The sequence below is a fragment of the Anopheles arabiensis genome, chromosome 2 (genome assembly GCF_016920715.1).
Source record: "Anopheles arabiensis isolate DONGOLA chromosome 2, AaraD3, whole genome shotgun sequence".
Taxonomy (NCBI): domain Eukaryota; kingdom Metazoa; phylum Arthropoda; class Insecta; order Diptera; family Culicidae; genus Anopheles; species Anopheles arabiensis.
The window spans coordinates 95209881-95227467 of NC_053517.1; the positions used below are offsets into that span (position 1 = coordinate 95209881).

Consider the following 17587-nt stretch of genomic DNA (forward strand, 5'->3'; position numbering starts at 1 on the left):
TCCTTAAAATCCACGCTCGAACCATAGTGCTTGAAAAATTTCATACGATTGCGCTGAAATGTTTCAACGACATTTGCGCCCTCTGCTGGTACACAGCGCAAACTGAGGAAGCTCAATCGAGCAGTCTAACAAAAAGTAAAGAGCATTTAAATTTTAACGTTTAAAAATGATACAAATATAATTATAAATATACAAAAATACAGTGACACGGTTCCAGGACTGCACCTAAAATATATGAACATTGATTATGAATAAAAATAGAAAGTGCTACAGCTATTCCTGTGTTTTATGTAATTTTTTCTTCTTTATTTTAGTGTTTGAGTAGTGGTTGTGTTAGCGGTAATAGATGGTAAGTAGAGTTCCAGTGGTACACCGGAAGGGAGGGTAATATAATAACAGCGATCAATCAGTTAGTGTGTGTGTGTAGTAATTGGAAATTATGATCCTTGGAATACTTGTTACCGTTCATACCGGTAGCTTAGGTTGTCTGCTGCTTTCAAACTGTGTTTTTAAAATATACCTTAAACATCTTTTGTCTATTAAAAATGCCTACCATCATCATCAGTATCGGGGAATTGTTTCGAAAATGGTTGAACAGATAGTTAATGAAAAATAGCCTCACTTTCATCTCTTCACGGTAACGGATACTCAGAAATCAGACCTTTGTCCTGCACTGCACCATCGATCGACAAATAAAAAATCAGGATCAGTAGTGTTTGTACCATAAAAAACAAGGTGGTGTAGAAGAAAGAACGTTTTTGTTGAGAGAGTGGTGCATTTACTTTGCTTACTTTATGTTGGTGTTTTTTTTATTGAATTGTTTGGCTCACTATTACGTACTCCCTCTATTGGCTATTCCTGTGTCTTCCTTTTGACGCGCCGTTTGATGATTTAAGTTAATTTTTGTATTCACATTGTAGCATTTACGTTTGCTGCCGCCCTAAGTAGTGCTTGTCCTATAGTTTACGTAGCTATTGTCCTCCAGATGCTGCGATACATTTTGCTTTAAAAAAAAAACAAAAACAAACAGTATTCCATGTTATGATGCTCACATTAATTCGCGTTTTAAATGCTGGACGTATTCGTATTGTTATGCAGACAACATCCCACCAAATGCCGTCTATAATGTAACGCTACGAAGATACGCATTTGCCTTTCTATCATTACCGTTTATTTTTTGCATCCGTTTTGCATTGGTTAGAAAACTATTTTACCTCCTGCACTCTCCTCTCCTTTTTCTTCTTCTAGAGCTTCTCGCTCTCCGTCGCCGAGTCGTTTCTCATAAGTCACGGTTTAAAATTATCGCAATATGATGCTACAAATACACATGGAAACTCAAAATTTAAAAACAAAGGAATTATTCTTACGCACGCGATGTAATAAGCATTTGACGAGACGAGAAGAGCTCGGATGAGGGTTTTTGTCCTGTCGTGACGATTCGATATCTCACTATACTTGCGCCTATCAATGATGATATTATGTGGAAGCCATTATGTTTTCTATACTACTATTTTTCTTCTTGTCCTGCTCCTCTCTGTGTTCAATCACTCGATCCTCGCTTCAAATTTCATCTCATTCTTTGTATTTCCTTGTTCCGACTTTGGTTGTGGTTGGGTACGAAAAACGAAAAACGAAAATATATCCGCCCAATATCATGAAACATTTATTCATACTTCCTTTCCTTACACACAGCTCTTAACAGCTACGTTATCTTGAATCAAAAACGTTCATCCATCGATGTAATATCCCACACATCCAGCTGCCCATCTAATTCGGCGTACTCAGTATACTTGGCGTGTCAAGTACATGGGAGCATTCAGGCGTTCGCTTTCATCCTCACTACAAGCTGTTTTTTCTGGGTAGATTGTTGGCGTTCGAATTCGTATCCTGCTCATTGAAAACGTTTAATTCGAAATTTACAAAATAATAAAGTACTTCCGTAGCTAAACAGCAACGACAATTCCTCTGACAATTCTAATTCCCCTCGCATACGCATTTTGCCCATTTGCGACGTAAAAATGTTTCAAAAATTGTCGTACAGTGCTGTGTTATAAAAACGAACGGTTTGCGTATGGGATTATTGTAGTAGTAGTAGTAGTAGTAGTAGTAGTACGACGGCTCTGTCCATCCATTATGGGTTTTTTTTAATTAAATGCAATGAATAATTCTCCTTCGAACGTATCTCGACAATGCGACAAGTATGTTAAGTATGTGTGTGTTGGTTGTCTCTTGTCTCCTTCCGCTTTCGAATAAGGATTATATATAAAACCAATCGATGTCACCTTTCAAAAGAAGTATGCTTAAAAGTAAGCACAAAGTACAGTGTGTGTCCACTTAGTAAACTATATACAAAAATGAAAACTATACAGAGCTTGGACGACAGAAAGGAAACAATTGGAGGACGCAAATGAAGGTTGAAAATTACAAAACTACAAAAAAAAGCTGAAAGAGACATCCAATCCCCTTTTCCTAGCCACAACTCGACACATGGGGGGGGAAAGAAAGGGCGACGAGATCCGTATTCACAGTGCACAAATGCAGTGGGAAAGAAATGCGAGGAAACCTACGGGGCGACGGCGCTCGGTGACCACACCACCGGTCGCCGGCCGCTTCTATCTCTGCTACACCCAGAGCACCCGCGACACGGTATCGGTTTCGCCGGCGTGAATCTTCAGCTTGGGCGGCACAACCGGGGCCGAGTCCCAGCGCCGATGGTTGATGAAGTGCGTGTGGTGCTCGTAGCTGGCCGTTTGCGTGACGCGCAGTGGCGATCCACCGCTGGACGCGCCACCGGAGCCAGTGACAGTGGACGCATTGTTGCTACCACCCCCGCTCTGCCCACTGGCCGACTTTGCGGACGGAGAGGACGGAATGCCCAACCGGTTGGCGCTGCTGTTACTGCCCCCGTTCGTCGCCCCGTTCATGGCCGCCGTCGGGATGACGGTGTTCTCCCGCAGCTCGGACGAATCTTCCGACATGCCGCCGAACGCACTGTTGTTGCCGGTGCTACTGCTGCTGCTGCCACCGCCAGCAGCTGCTCCTCCCTCGTTCGAGGACGACGATCCGTCGCCGCCGAGCGACCCGTTGCTAACGCCGTGGCTACTACCGACCGAGGACAGCATCGTCGAGTTGACCAGCGGCAGGCCGATCTCCTGGAACGAGTTCATCGAGCTGAAGCCGCTCTCATCCTCCGCCGAGCTGGATATCATCATCTCCTTGATCCGCTCGATGTTCGCACTGTACCGGTGGGCCGGATTGTGATGATGGTGCCCGTTCCCATTGAGGCTACCGTTGCCCGAGGTGCTGCTGCAGCAGCTGCTACTACTGCTGCCACCTCCACCTCCACCTCCGCCACCACCTGCAGTGCCACCGTTTATTCCATTCTGGTGCTGCAGCAAATGATGATGGTGGTGATGATGGTGAGGATGTGACAGCAGGAGCGGTGGCGAAGGCCGATCCGTATTGTCCTCGTCCGTTTCCGTCTTGGTGGAGGACGATGTCGAATGTACCGAGTCGGCCGTACTGCTCCTCACCGACAGTCGGCTGCCGCGCATGTTCAGCTTCCGGCTGAAGCCCACCGTGCTGCGGGTGTTCACCAACGGATGACTTCCACCACCACCAGCTCCCCCACCGGCTCCTCCCCCTCCTCCTCCACCACTATGTCCATTCGCTACTCCTACGCTTCGACCGCCATCGCCGCCACCGTTGCCACCGCCGCCCGCTCCGGTCAGTGTCGGTGTGCTGCCGAGCATCGCACCGGAAGCGGCCAGACCGACACCGGTGAGCGTGGTGCTGCTGCCGCAGCTGGATGCCGCCGTTGATGCCGAGATCAGGCTGTCCAGTGCGTTCGTCGATTGGGCCAGCGTCGGCTCCTGTGTGTTGAGCAGATTCTGCACCGTCCGCAGCAAACGGAACGCCTCCTGGGCCAGCTTCTCCGGGTCAACTTCGTTGCTGGAAATTGGCAGAGTCTGGGTTCGTTTCGGTGAGCGTCGCCTGAAAAACAAAAAAAAAAAGAGTGAAAAACAACTTTAGTTGAGTTTGTTGGTTCCCCTCCACGAAACAAATTCCCCTTTCGACACCAATTTCAACCCATTTTGGATGTGGTGCCAATTGGATAATCTGCCTGCTTATGACGCCTGCAGGAAGGCCAGTTCTATCTCTCTGCTCTTGATTTATATTTGCACCGATTTGCTAAAGACATATAACGCCGTCAGCACCGGCGTGTCGTTCTCGTTTGACACCCATTCCGCCGCCGTCGCGGTCATTGCAGTGTTACCGGGATGGTATCGGTTACCAGGCCAGCGCAAAAGTATCACATTTCTGGCACTACTGGGACACACATACGACGCTTCTTAAGACGGACGAGAAAGTGTTGATCGTAAAATTACTAGACACCACATGCCGGCCGGCCCCCCTGGCTCGTAGCAGCAGCAGCGGCAGCAGAGAGTTTGCCTTCCGGCAGCACTCAGACACTGCCGCGAGCGCACCAAGTTGACAGACGGCTCAATTGGAGCGCATAAATGTGGTTAAAATAAGCACAACCAAGCCGAACAGCATATATTGCCAATCGAATTAATTGCATCGGTCATGAAATTCTAGCCCACGCCGTACCGATATGTTGAAAATCCTTTTTTTTTTCTATTTCCGTAATATTTTTTCCCACCAAACCCGAGCCTAGTTTATGCTGCCATTCTTCTGCTACATGTCAAACACAAAATGCATTAATGTCACTGCGCTTGATCATGCTATTCCTGTCGCCAAAGGTGTAAATAAAGCAGCTGTTTCGGAGGGACCCTCTCCCAAACGAGCTGCTAAATAATTCAATCCGACCATCCAAGCATAATTCCAAACCGGCAGAAGTTTGTCAACAAACGCAAATTATGACCTCCTCCCGGGCATCGTTTACGGGTCATTTATCGCAACAACGATTACGAAACGGTTTCTTCCTGTTCGCTCACCCAACACCGTACAACACAGACGCGAATGTGTGCTGGATGTTGTGGCCGCGACACTGTGTTTGCTTACATTTCCCGACGCGATCGTTTCTCCGCGCGATAGTTTACGATACAAACAAACGAGACCAACGATCGCCCCAATGTCCGGTAGCATTTAGGTGAAACACGCGTCTGATATCAGAATAACACCCCATGGATCAGCCCGGAGTGTTCGATGGCGAATCGGCGGAGCAGAAGGAGCTTTATTATTGACGATCACGGTGAAATTTATCACCGACCGGGAGCTGAGGCTAAACCCCATTAATAGATGAACCATCTCTGCTTGCCAACCCGCTGCTTGCCTCGTTGCTGGCCACGTGAATCTCACAGCAAAGGATATTTCATTTTAATGTCTCAAACACCCCTCCCCGGTGACGATTACGCGACCCCATAAAGCAAGGCAAAATTTACAAAACAAAGATACCAAAAGCCAATCACATGGGGAAGAGAAGCGAATTTAAATACCCAATCTATTTGGAACGCAATGGTTCGGCGGTATTCCTTGCCACGCGACTGTTTGGTTTGCATTAAAACCCGTGAGCGGGAAAGAATCCTATATCTGCATTTTTCATCCCGTTGCGCGCTTGAATCGACACGCTGCGCCATACTGGAGAGGAAGCAGCGCGCACAGCATGATTTATGTAAAACATCTCAAAACATGCAAGCACGAGAGGAACCGGGGCTCGATTCCAGATAAATCATCAGGCATCTCTAGCCAGCGGCGGCGGCGCACGAAACGGTTCTCTGTCACCTCTCCACGCAGCGGATGCATCCTGAACTGCCCAGATTAACACACCCGTTAATGGCGGAGGCGTACTGACGCGCACGCATCGCACATTGACTGAAATATCATCGATGCGTGTACGCAAACGCATTCCGATTGCATTCGGGTGTGTGCGCGCGCGCTTGAATGTCCACACTTTCTACACCCTTCTAGAAAGGGAGAGCTGATCTTCCTGGGGCCCAGTGTCCCTTCGGACTGCGTAGGTAAGCGCACAGGGCGCTCCAACCTCCATGATTGATGATGACAAATCGATTCGCACGCGCAAATGACCTGCCACTGGGTACTGGGAGGGTCTTATGGTGGGTGCTCGCGCTGCGCGTAGCGAATTTCGCCATCCATCCTGGCCCTATTTCTGTATTCGATAGGGTCTTGGCCCTGCGGCTACCTACCAGGAGGAATAGGGGCAGAGAGGAAGGTTTTTAGTCCGGATGTCATGGATTTAATGGTTCGTAATGGATTTGACACAGTGACCTGTGTGTCGCATCCTTATTGCCTGCACCTTTACCTAAGCTAAAGGCAGTAGTGGTTTTTTGGTTGGTAGAATTATTGCTCCCAAGAATTACACCACAATCGTCTTTCGTAAGTCTAACGTAAGTAAGTGTTTTCAGAATTTGCATCCTTTACTGATCTTAATTTTGTTTTGTCATAACTATTCCAATCTCTCTCAATCACTAGATAACATCCTATAAAGACACACCATCCACTATCATACTCATCCATCAATCATGTTTGTGCGTGTGCATGCCTGTATGTTTTAGCATCCATCCCCATTCTCAAAACAGATCTTAATCCCAATTTTAAAACAAAACGATTGTTACAACAAAAGAACCAAAAACTACGATATCGGGTCTCCTCTAACTCCATCCGACCACGTAAAAGATATTTAGAATACACATGACGTAGCCAAAGAACTCTGCTTTCCCTAACGATTTCTTCTTTTCCCTAGCACACGGGAGCGATAGTTTTCGTCTGCAGAGACTTGGGTAGGAGGAATTCCGCGCCACCCATCGGCAGCACAAGTGCCGAACAGAGCTCGCGTACCGGCGACAACGCGACGGCGACAACGGCGACAGGCAATTAACGTATGTGTCCAATAAATTAGCACCCGATTTATGTATTGAGACGTTAACGGCCGAACACACGAAGAGGGGCGTATTGCACAGCAATCGATGCAGTTTGAATGCTGCAGTTTGGGTGTGTGTGTGTGTGTGTAGTCGGGCTCGGTAAAGTAAAAGACCCAAATAATCTGGCGGGCCTTAAAAGAAATATCAATATGGTGGTGGAAAAAACGGGATTGCGACAAGGAATAATGTGGCAAGTGGAAATGTGTTTTCCCCTTGATTGAATGAGATGTGAAACTTTTGCATTTTGCTGTTCATTTGAGTCGTCGTCACCTTAGGGTGAAGAGCTGTCGCACCCTAAATATGCATTTCTGCTCTCGAATAAAAACATGTGCGTTCCTTTTGAATCTTAACGAATACGTGTTTTGATTCCCATTGATTGATACATAGGTTGCGCTGGATGCACCGCCAAGTGCAATGTGATTCATTTAGGACGTGCGGTCCAATGTCACTCTTAAGACCTCGACGTTTGTAGTGATTATTCTGGCTTATTGGAAGCACAAGAACCTCACAAGCTCAGCAACAAACCAGAGATCTACTCCTGCGAAACATAAATTATCTCAAATCGCTCATCCGCCGGCAATATCTTACCAGGTAAAATCTCTAAAGGTGCTGTAGGAGCTGGCAGGTGATGGCGGTACGACACAATCGTCCTCGTTATGGGTGGACGTTGCGGCATGCTGACTCGCTGCTGCCGACGATCCAGTGTTGATCAGCGTCAGCGAGGACGGTTGGTGGTTGTGGTGGTGGTGCTGCTGATGGTCCAGGCGCCCATTATGGCCTCCTCCCGCTGCTTTGGTGTAGGGCTTGTTGTGTTGCTGCACATCCACTAGATTCGTACTGCTGCGTGCCCGTGGACTACTCGCACTGCTACTGTCCGAATCGTGGTGATGTTGGTGCTGCTGCTGCTGCTGATGTCCGCTCGTTTTCGACACCTGTAGCACACTCTTCGATCGCCCTATCTGCCCACTCTGCAGTGCGTCCAGCGAGCGGTAGCAGCGGTCCAGAAACCGCACAACTTCTTCCATCACCGCCCGGTACATGTGTCGGCTGGAGTCAACCTGTCGCAGAAAAATAGGAAGCACAAATGCATAAGTCACGCGGGCCAAGGGGAATGTTGTTGCTTCTTAGGCTAATATCTATTGAGAGATCCACAAATTAACGCACTGGTAAAGATATAGACTCTTAAGTAGCAAACCATGTCGCTTGTTTGTTCAAATCTAGCTTCCAGATCACAACTCGCCTGAGTTTCTATGGAACAATTAGAGCTTCAGGGGTTTCTGACAAGATTTATGAAAACGGTACAATAAAAAAAAAAAAACATCAAGATGCACTTTTCTGATGACATTCTCTAGAATGATTTCCTTTTCCCAAGCATCATAAAATACATCTTCGGTGGTCGTAGTTAGGAACTGGGAAGCTTAACAGAGACAAATATATTAGACTCTACTACATATATCTGTGTGTCTTAGATCTATGTCTTAGCTCTATGTGAGTTCTACGTGATCTCTCATGCAACATTCGCCTGAAACCACACCAGCCTACCATCATACAAACACACTGGACACCATCACAACACAAACAGGCTTGTAGTAAGTAAGCACAAGACGCCATTACCACTATTTTCTAAACAAATGACCTAAAACCGTGGGTTTGTACAGCGTGGGGCTTAGGATTTGTTTTTCGACTACTTCAAGGGGGCTTGTAAATTTCCTCCCCATTTGCCCCAAAACACGATGGACATGAAGGTGCGCGCAGGCCACACTCCTGGGTACCCGGTGGGATCAAAGCCAAAACTCAAACCCATCATATGATCGCCGTCGTCGCCGGGAAGCAAACACCAAGAATAGATCCGAACAACCCGAAAAACACATCAGCAAAGCGCATCATAAATATGACGCGGGATATATGAAGAAGCCATTACACACACGCACATATGTTTCGGGGTGCTCTGCTGTTAGGTGCTACCGGAATAATGTTTGCATGGTGCCACGGCAGTGAAGACAACAGCGCCCCAGCGGTTGACGTCTTGATTTTACAATGACGCTCTCGCTGTACGGGTGTTTAACGGTGAGGAACACATTTCCTACACCAAACAAAGGCATCTCTTTGTTTGGCCTAGTTAAGCCGTTGAAGAGATACGATAGGGATGACTTCTTTGCCGTGCTGTGGTTTATGCTAAATGAGTATTTCGAGCTATAAAAGAAATTGTACTTTTTAATGCACCAAATTCTCCTTGAAATTCATTAAAGATTTACTCTCTCGTAGCTAAATTGCATCATCTGTCAACCCCAATATTGCCCCATCGCTTATTAGGCACGGATCAAAGCGAACGGATCAATCTTCCTCCCCTGAGCCTACCACCAACACTGGTCACAAGCTCTTTCTCTCGCTCTTCTCGCTAGGTTTCTTCCGATGGAAACTGAGCTCCGAAAAATGTCTTTCCATCAAAACGTGCCATGCATCTGCACACACACACACACGACAGCGCGCGAAACCTTCACACCACCTCTCCAAACTGTCGCAACAGTGCAGCGCTGCGCGCCGATCAGTAATTAAGCATAAATGGAGCAGAGAATCGGGAGCGCACATTTTTCCAACGGTGTCGCAGCGGCACCAGCACCAGCCCGGTTCCATCAGTCACGGGTAACGACGACGACGTCGAAACTATCAAGGTAATGGGAGGCACACAACGAGTGTATGTGTGTGCGAGAAATGGTCCACCAAGTGATCGAGAAGATGTCGCAGTTCCGTTTGCCGCACTGGAGAGTTGTGTGCAAGGATTTCAAACACACGACCGCAAAAAAGACTCGATGTGTTCATCAACTGCCAGAGCACTTGCTAGCGCGCGGGCGGGTGTTCTTACCAAACGAGCATGGGATGAACCCCGTTGACCTCTTCCGCCCTCAGTTTGCCACTCACAAAACGACGACAACATCGACCGTTTGTTAGAAACCATCTGTTCCACCAGCAAATCAAAACACGGCGGCGCTAACTGTACTTACTTCACAAATCTTACCCGCAAATGCTACACATTCCAGTGAGTTACCCGCCGGTACGGCTTGCGAAAACACTTTGTGTGAATTTGTTTCTCTTCCAAATTCCCCCTCCACTGTGTGCAAATGGAAAATTGACACAAATGCCCTTTTGATACAGAGCGAAACGCCAGAGTAGCGTAACGTTTGCGTTTGAACTGCCGCGGTTTGGTATACGATCGATGTGCAGAATTGGTGATACGAGGGGCTGATGGTTCGGCGATGAGATCATGCCAACGTAAGCGGGCAGAAACAACTACCGAAGGTTCATGCAATTCTACTCTGATGTAATGATTTTAAATTGCAGATTTTCAACATTACCTGAAAGTTCCTACCATACAGGATGGATATTTGGGCAATTGCCTAGTGTTGATCTTTATCTAATTTTAGGTTTGCAACTTCTTGGATTCAGAAGATCAAGCTATTTACATCAAATGCATTGTTTAAGCGCACTAAATATGTTCCATTGGAGATAATTTATTCTTAACACTTACTTAATCCATACCAAGAAACCTCAATCTATTTAAATGTACACTGTTCAGTAAATGCACCCATCATCATGTGTGAGGGTCAACTGGAACGAGAAAGGAACTAACCTTAAAGGCTAATGAATAAATCTCGATCAGATGGCAGCGATAATAGGACCACAATGGAGGAAAAAACGGCAACTCCAGCTAACCTCTAAAACTGTTGTTTCGTTTCCCTACCGATGGGTGCCCTGTTCATATGCAGATATGGAACGGTAAACCAGTGTGCAGCTCTACCAGTGCGAACACCCTGCACCGAGCCCCAAACCCGCCACGGAACATATGTCAATGTTGACCGAGATGGTCAACCGACCGTTGAATCGCTGAGCAATGCGCTGGAGCAAAACTATGCTCAAAACGGCCACTGCTCACGATGGATGACCGCGACGACGACGACGGCGCCACTGTGTGTTTTCCCACCGTTCCCAGTGCTTTGTTACGAGACAAATGTCACCGGTTAAATAATTGATACATTTGCCGCAAGTGCCCACTGTGAACCCCTGGAGCTTCTACTGATCTGTAAGTGTGCAAACCGGGGAGTGCAAACATCTGGTCAAACACTTTTATCGTGGCTTTGGCGCCCTTGACAGAACCTAAGCTCTCCACCATGGTAGGTAGTTCCATCTTCTAGCACAGGCACGTTATTCTAATTAACTGCGTCATAGTAGTCGAGGGGCTCAATGATTGCTTTATTTGCACGCATTTGATGCGATCAATGCAAGAGAGATCCCTAGCGAGAGGGAGAGAGAGCCTAATTACGAAATCGTACCTTTGGTGGGATTAAGTATGCCGTTGCATATCTCGTGACCAATACCCTGATTGTTCCAGATCGTTACTTAGCTCACTCGACGGCAACACTACATTGCACAAGGGCTTGAGCAGCAAGATGAACATCATAGTCGTTTTGTAATTCGAATCAATAATACGAAGGGCACGGGTACTTAGATATGCCTCATTATCGATCAAATTCGTTTCGACAACGACAAAAACCCTGATCACACTGCACAGAAGGGCGTAACTATTGTTTTAGTATCACCTAGTGACAGTATTCAATTGATTAGATACGTTGTTGGTTTTTGTGTGTTTCGGTACTTTTCCTGAAGTACACTCTCTGTCATAACCTCCTTCGCTTACCTGCTTTAGTTGCCATTGTAGCGTTTCGACTTGCGTTTGCAGGATCACAGATTCAACACTACTGTAGCTTCCACCGTTAGGGACGCCCATGCCGAGCGTCGACAAGCTTCCGGATCCACCCACCGCACCGTTGAGCATGCCGCTGATCGCGTAACCATTTCCTGCACCGCTCGCTATGCTAACAAGCCGCCGGTTTTCCTCGATCAAGTTCTGGCATTCCTGTGAAAAAAGGTTAAAAAAATAGAAGATTTCAGTAACAATAAATTATACATGCTAAGTTTATTTATTATATTAAAATTGTCACTTAAAAAGAGGTTAAACTTAAAAAGCATATCAAGAGACGACATCCAGCAATATCTGGACATTAAAATATGAGAGAGATTCTTCAGGATTCATGATCAGGATATTGAAGGTTCGCGGTCTCTTACTCAAACTGTCAAACATGTGTCTTAATTATTGAAACCAAACGTTGAAATATAAACACAAACGTCAGGGTTCTTCAAATGTCACGTTTGCTTAAAAATGTGTCTCCAAATCAAAGTGCCAAAATTAACGATCGCTAAAAAAAAAACGAGCTGCAACTGCACACGAAACTAGTCCGCAAGACAAATGGCCACCACCGGACGAGCGCAATGTCTTCTTGCGTAACATCAAAGCCAAAAGACCTTAACCTCTAAGGCCACTCACGCTACACACATGCACACAGTGTCGCGGTACTACTGATTAACCGTGCCCGTCAACCATTTGCTGTGCACAACCGCGCATAATTGAAAACTCTTTGTTTATCTAAGCATAACAGCACCATGCACGAGACAACACCTGCGCAAACAAAAAACTATCAAACCCTCTCGCAGGTTCGTTCTGGCTGTAAAACCATTGCACGCGTCTCACGTGCTTGGGTGCGTGGCGATGACACACACAAAAAAAGCACGCAATTCTCGATCGCACGGTGCAAAAACCTTCGCCGGTGGCCGGACAGAGTGACAGAGAAAGAGTTGAAGCATCGTCGTCATGCTTGCCCGACGGAAATGACTGCAACAAATTTGCATTTAACGAGCTCAACACGCAGCCTATGCGATTGAAGTTACGCTCTAACGTATCACACACTCCCGCCGCCTATGTATGTGATCAGAATGAACAACAAGTAGGGAAAGGTAGGCGGGGGCGGCGGCTGGGAACGATACATTTGCCGTCCAGTTGGATTTGTCGCCGGGCCAGAAATCAAAAGTGCAACAAATCGGACAAGTCACACACAGTCCTTGCCGTTTCAACATCAACAGATCTAATACGTTCTGAGGATGTTGGAGGGAAGTTCAACATTAAAGGTCATTCCTAATTATGCCTTTTTGGGATTGGTAACTATTTCTGACTATCACCAAGAATAGCATGTAAGGAGGTCCTAAATTCAAAGGAATTTTAAAACATTTTGAATTGAAAATGTATTGAAAACATTCTTTTAAGAGAAAATTGTAGAATAAACGTACATAACGAATGCACGCCAGACAAACCGCCAGACAACCTAAGCTGTCCATCACACGTCAGGGAAGTAATGCAACTGTCTAACTCTACTTTCTGTGACCGCAAAAGTTCATCGATCGATAGTGATTAATTACTACAAATTATAATATTGCCGCCAACGCCGACGAACGACACTCCACCAACACCAACTTTTACCAGGACCAACAACCCTGCTACTGCTTTATTATGCTGCCCAACTTCTTCCCACAAAACGACGGACTAATTTAGCACTTTGCTCCGTTTAAAATCAGCCAAAATTAATTAGCTCATCCTCATCTACTCTGCAGCGTCCAAGGCGGACATTCCATTCTTGAAGTTCATCGTGCGTTGCGTAACCCTTTCTCGCCCCCTCCGCTTTTACATTGCAAGTTGCATCCCGCGCTCTTCCGTGCAATTACCATTACTGTCGGCAATCTTCAGAAATGCCACCACTCCAAAAGATTAAGTAATTTGTCACCTTCCTGTCACGTTCGCCTCCGACAGCGTCTAAAGTTGCCGTTTGCGAATCTGTGAATGCAGACTGCGCCGCAATGTGTGTGTTGATTCTAAAGAATGCTGTTTCAAACGAACGGAACAACACACAAACTCAACCATTTACGATACGAATTATCTCACCAAGATCGTATGATTGTGTAAGATCTTCGGAAGATATTTCCTGCAAAAAGCGGCCTGCATTTGTACCAAAATCCCAACACACCGTACCCCCAAACACGCTGAAGGCGCACATTGCACAATCCCAATGTACCGTGTGACGGAATGCCGAATGAAGGAAAGAGGTACTATCAGGAAGCGAAAGGAACGTTCTTTCGCGGCCTTTCTCCCACGGCCAGTCGCAGGATTAACCTTCGTCGCAGATTTTGCCATCAAGCGGCTTTCTGCAACCCTCCTTCACTGACGCCCATTCTACGATCGTATCTTAGTCGTCCACGCACCATAAACTTGAAATTATTTCAATTATTTACTCCACAGCGTGGAATGTGTGGCGCCCTTCTTTTTTTCCCCTCTTTCTCTTTAATTCATGTCTGGCATTTTTATTTTGTATTTTGCGGTTCTACGGAAGAAGAAAAAAAACTAGATTGTACCAGGCGGGCTCTTGCACAGATTGTGTCGCCACCCCAAACCGGTGATGGGGGGGAAACAACACACCTTTCGCAACGTGTAATTTCATGCTGACCTTCAACGGGTGTGCCTGAAACAATGAACCGTTCTTGTCTGGTCGGGGCGGCGATGACGGAGGTTACAACAGCAGACTTTCCTCCCTTTTCGCGCGACTTTCACATATCATTTCATTTCCGTGAAGGCAAAGTATCGGTCACAAGCGTACAAACACACACACACACACAATGCCGCAACACAGCCATCAATCCTCTTCGGTTGGACTGCCCAATCTAGCAATCAATTCAAGCGATAGTGTAGTACGATATAGCGCGTGGCAAATGAAGGGGTAGGTTTTGTGACATTTTCCGTTGTGTGTGGAGGAATTGATTTTCCACCAACTGCTAATCCACAGACGCACACAACGACGTAACTCAACGTATTTGTCATGGCATGGCATGGGTGATAGTATGTGTCAAAGTTCGATTATCATGATCAGCTAATCGATGCGATCGATCAACGAAAGGAATGGGCAAATGTGATAAGATAAAAATCTTCTACAAATAACGATTGACAAACAATAAAATCCATTTAATTCCCAAAGTATGATGTCTATTAGTCAATGAAATCAATCGTTCCACGACGGCGCTGTGAACCACGCGGTTTGTTACATCGAATATGGTAATGGAGGTATCATTTATCCAAGTACAAAGACGATTGAACAGATTGACACGTATTGTGGGAAGGTAGACAGGAATGATGCGATGGCGATGCGAATGCCAAGTGAACGGTTCTGATTGTGTGTCATAACACGGTGTTACTTAATGTCGCTAATGGCAATCTCTCCAAGAGGAACATAATGTTCAGTTGTGCTACAGACAGTTCGATGAGTGAAATTTAAAATACTTTTTTTTTCACTGTACGGATCATTGTGGTCGTATTGGAAAGGAATGTGATAGCCGTCTACCGACATCAACGGCAAATTGAGGGCAAGTTAGTTGAGTTATACTAGGGTTTATCACATTTAAATTATTTATGTTTATTTACATTTAAGTCTCCATACATTCGTCTCCCTTCCCGGTAATATGTTATATCTAAGAGCAATATAAAGTCATTGAATTGAATCCAGCCGTTTACTTGAGCTTGGCGATGAACCAACGCAAACATACAAACGCAACTCAACACATCACCTAACCGAATGAAACGCTTCACACCCAATTGAAACAGTCCAGCCCTTCAAACGCCGGCCACACAAAGCCGGAAGACGGTTTCTCTCCTGTCGCCTGTGTTGTCGGGGGGCCAGGATATGACCTGGCCAGTGGCGATCTCCCGGCCACGAAAGTGATATAGTGCAGCTTGGCTGGCAATAAATTTTTCACCACCCTTTTTCTTTCTTCACCTCACTTTGCGCTGATAGATTTGCCTGCCCTCTTCATCCGATTTTGCGGTTCGCGAACCCGTTGTATGCGAACCGCGGTCGAAAATACAACCCACCGGATTAAGGGCAGAAGAGGAGGAGGAGGAGCAAGAGCACGGCGAAGCGGAAGACACTGCCTCAACGGGGAACAGTGGGGAGGGGTTTGCTACGCACTAATTTGCACGATCACGCGCGCGAACGAACGCCCGGGCTCGATGATATTGGCGAAAATGGTTTGTTATTCTGCGCCCGTTTCGATACATATGCGGAAGCATACGTTATTCCGTAATTAGAAATGCGTTCGGATCTTCCTGAATCCGTCCGGTGAAAGAAATTGGACCCTTGCGCGCGGCTGTTGCCTGCCCTCTCTGCTATTCCTGCTCCTCTCTCCATGCCAAGTAAACTATGTGTGATTGAGGTGAACGCTTCTCTAAGAGCTGTGATTATTTTGATACTTTGGAATAATAATAACAAGATGGGAGTTAGGAAGAAAATAATTTTAAATGTTGCGATACTCTTATTTATTTTACATAAAAAAGGTTCTTAATAATTCTACAAAAAGTTTGAATGAATGGTTCTTCTATTTGTGTAGGACTAGTCTCTATAATATTCTGGCTTATAATTGAATTATATAAACAAATTGATATTGATGCATCAAAGCTCGCTGTATTAAACTTCGTACGGCAAATCGTGACGTGCTTATCAAGCGCATCTTGATCACCAGTTTGTAAACGGCTTGCAACGCCTCTTCGTAACGCATATCGACCGTAACGAAGTTCCATTGCATTGCAAAAATATATTTCATACGTCACACCACGGGTGTATCTTTTAGGCACCTTTTAGTCCCACCCGTGGATTGCACAGTAACGATGATTGCATTCCAGCACAACACCTCATCTTTTACACCTGACACCAGCATTGCTTTGTAAATTTTGGAATGCACACGCCATGGCACAATAAATGAGAATGATTAATTGTTTTAAGCAAAACATATTTTTATTCTTTTTTCATGCTTATTTACGTGAGCTTAAAATGCATTGACACAACGCTAAAACAACAACAAAAATGATCCAAATTGTTCTTCTTGAATCGAGAGTATCTAAGAGCGCCCTCTAGAAACGGCGACAACACAACATAAGCTAAGAACTCCATTCCGAAGAAGGTGCATGTATCCCGCACGACGGCTCTCGCTCATAAACTACACGTTTAACACCTCAAAAAATGCACTTATGAAACCACCTAACAACCAACGTTAACACGTTCGCGCTCCGCGCCATTCAAGCATTAATCTCGACCGCTGCAAACGGTTAAGGGGTTAGGCGGCGATTTATGTCCATCGATGAAAATGCAGAACGACCGTGCTGACAACAGCAGGAGCTTGGCACAGCCCAAACCTGCCACACTATCGTCGTGGTCCACAGCAAATGCACTCCCACCCCCCGTGCACTAATGCAATTCCTCCCAGCAAACAGCGAGCGAAGGAAGAAGAAGGCGGTGTGCGATAAAACGGCGATGATCTCTTGCGGCAACAACACCGCGGCAAGATACGCTGATCCTCTGCACCTTCCTGAAGAACCATTTTCCGGCTGCAGCGCGATGTCGTAAAAGGGCGCGCAGTCGGGCCGCACCAAAAATAGTATTGCGGACCCGGTGGTTCGAGTCAACCACTTTTCGCGCAACAGCCGCCACCGACGAATGTTTGCCTAGGGCCCAGACGAAAGGGGCAAAGAAATTCGATCCAGGGAGCGAGAGGAGTGTAAAAACGGATTTCACAAGATACTGAACATTTTTAGGCGTATTATGGCGCTAGATGATCTGTAACTACCAAGGACGTGTGGTAACAAAACTATTATTTTACTGAGAAACACATGGTATGGTGTCAAAATGTGGAACTTCTAGCGCTACTGTGTCCAGTCGTTTCAAAATAGATCTCGCAAACTACAATGGTTTAAGGAAGGTATC

At 46.1% G+C, this 17587-nt stretch overlaps 1 protein-coding gene across 2 annotated transcripts in view; it reads right to left on the reverse strand.

The window, feature by feature from the left end:
* Positions 1 to 280: 280 nt before the first annotated feature.
* Positions 281 to 17587, reverse strand: part of LOC120894201 (autotransporter adhesin BpaC-like) — a 97035-nt gene continuing 79728 nt past the window's right edge. For both annotated transcript variants that reach the window (XM_040296649.1, XM_040296650.1), the window contains exons 4-6: positions 11596 to 11814; positions 7491 to 7960; positions 281 to 3993 (exon numbers count right to left, since the gene is read on the reverse strand). In XM_040296649.1, the coding sequence (XP_040152583.1) occupies positions 2622 to 3993; positions 7491 to 7960; positions 11596 to 11814 (2061 nt within the window). In that variant the 3' untranslated portion in view covers positions 281 to 2621. The remainder of the gene's footprint in view (positions 3994 to 7490; positions 7961 to 11595; positions 11815 to 17587) is intronic.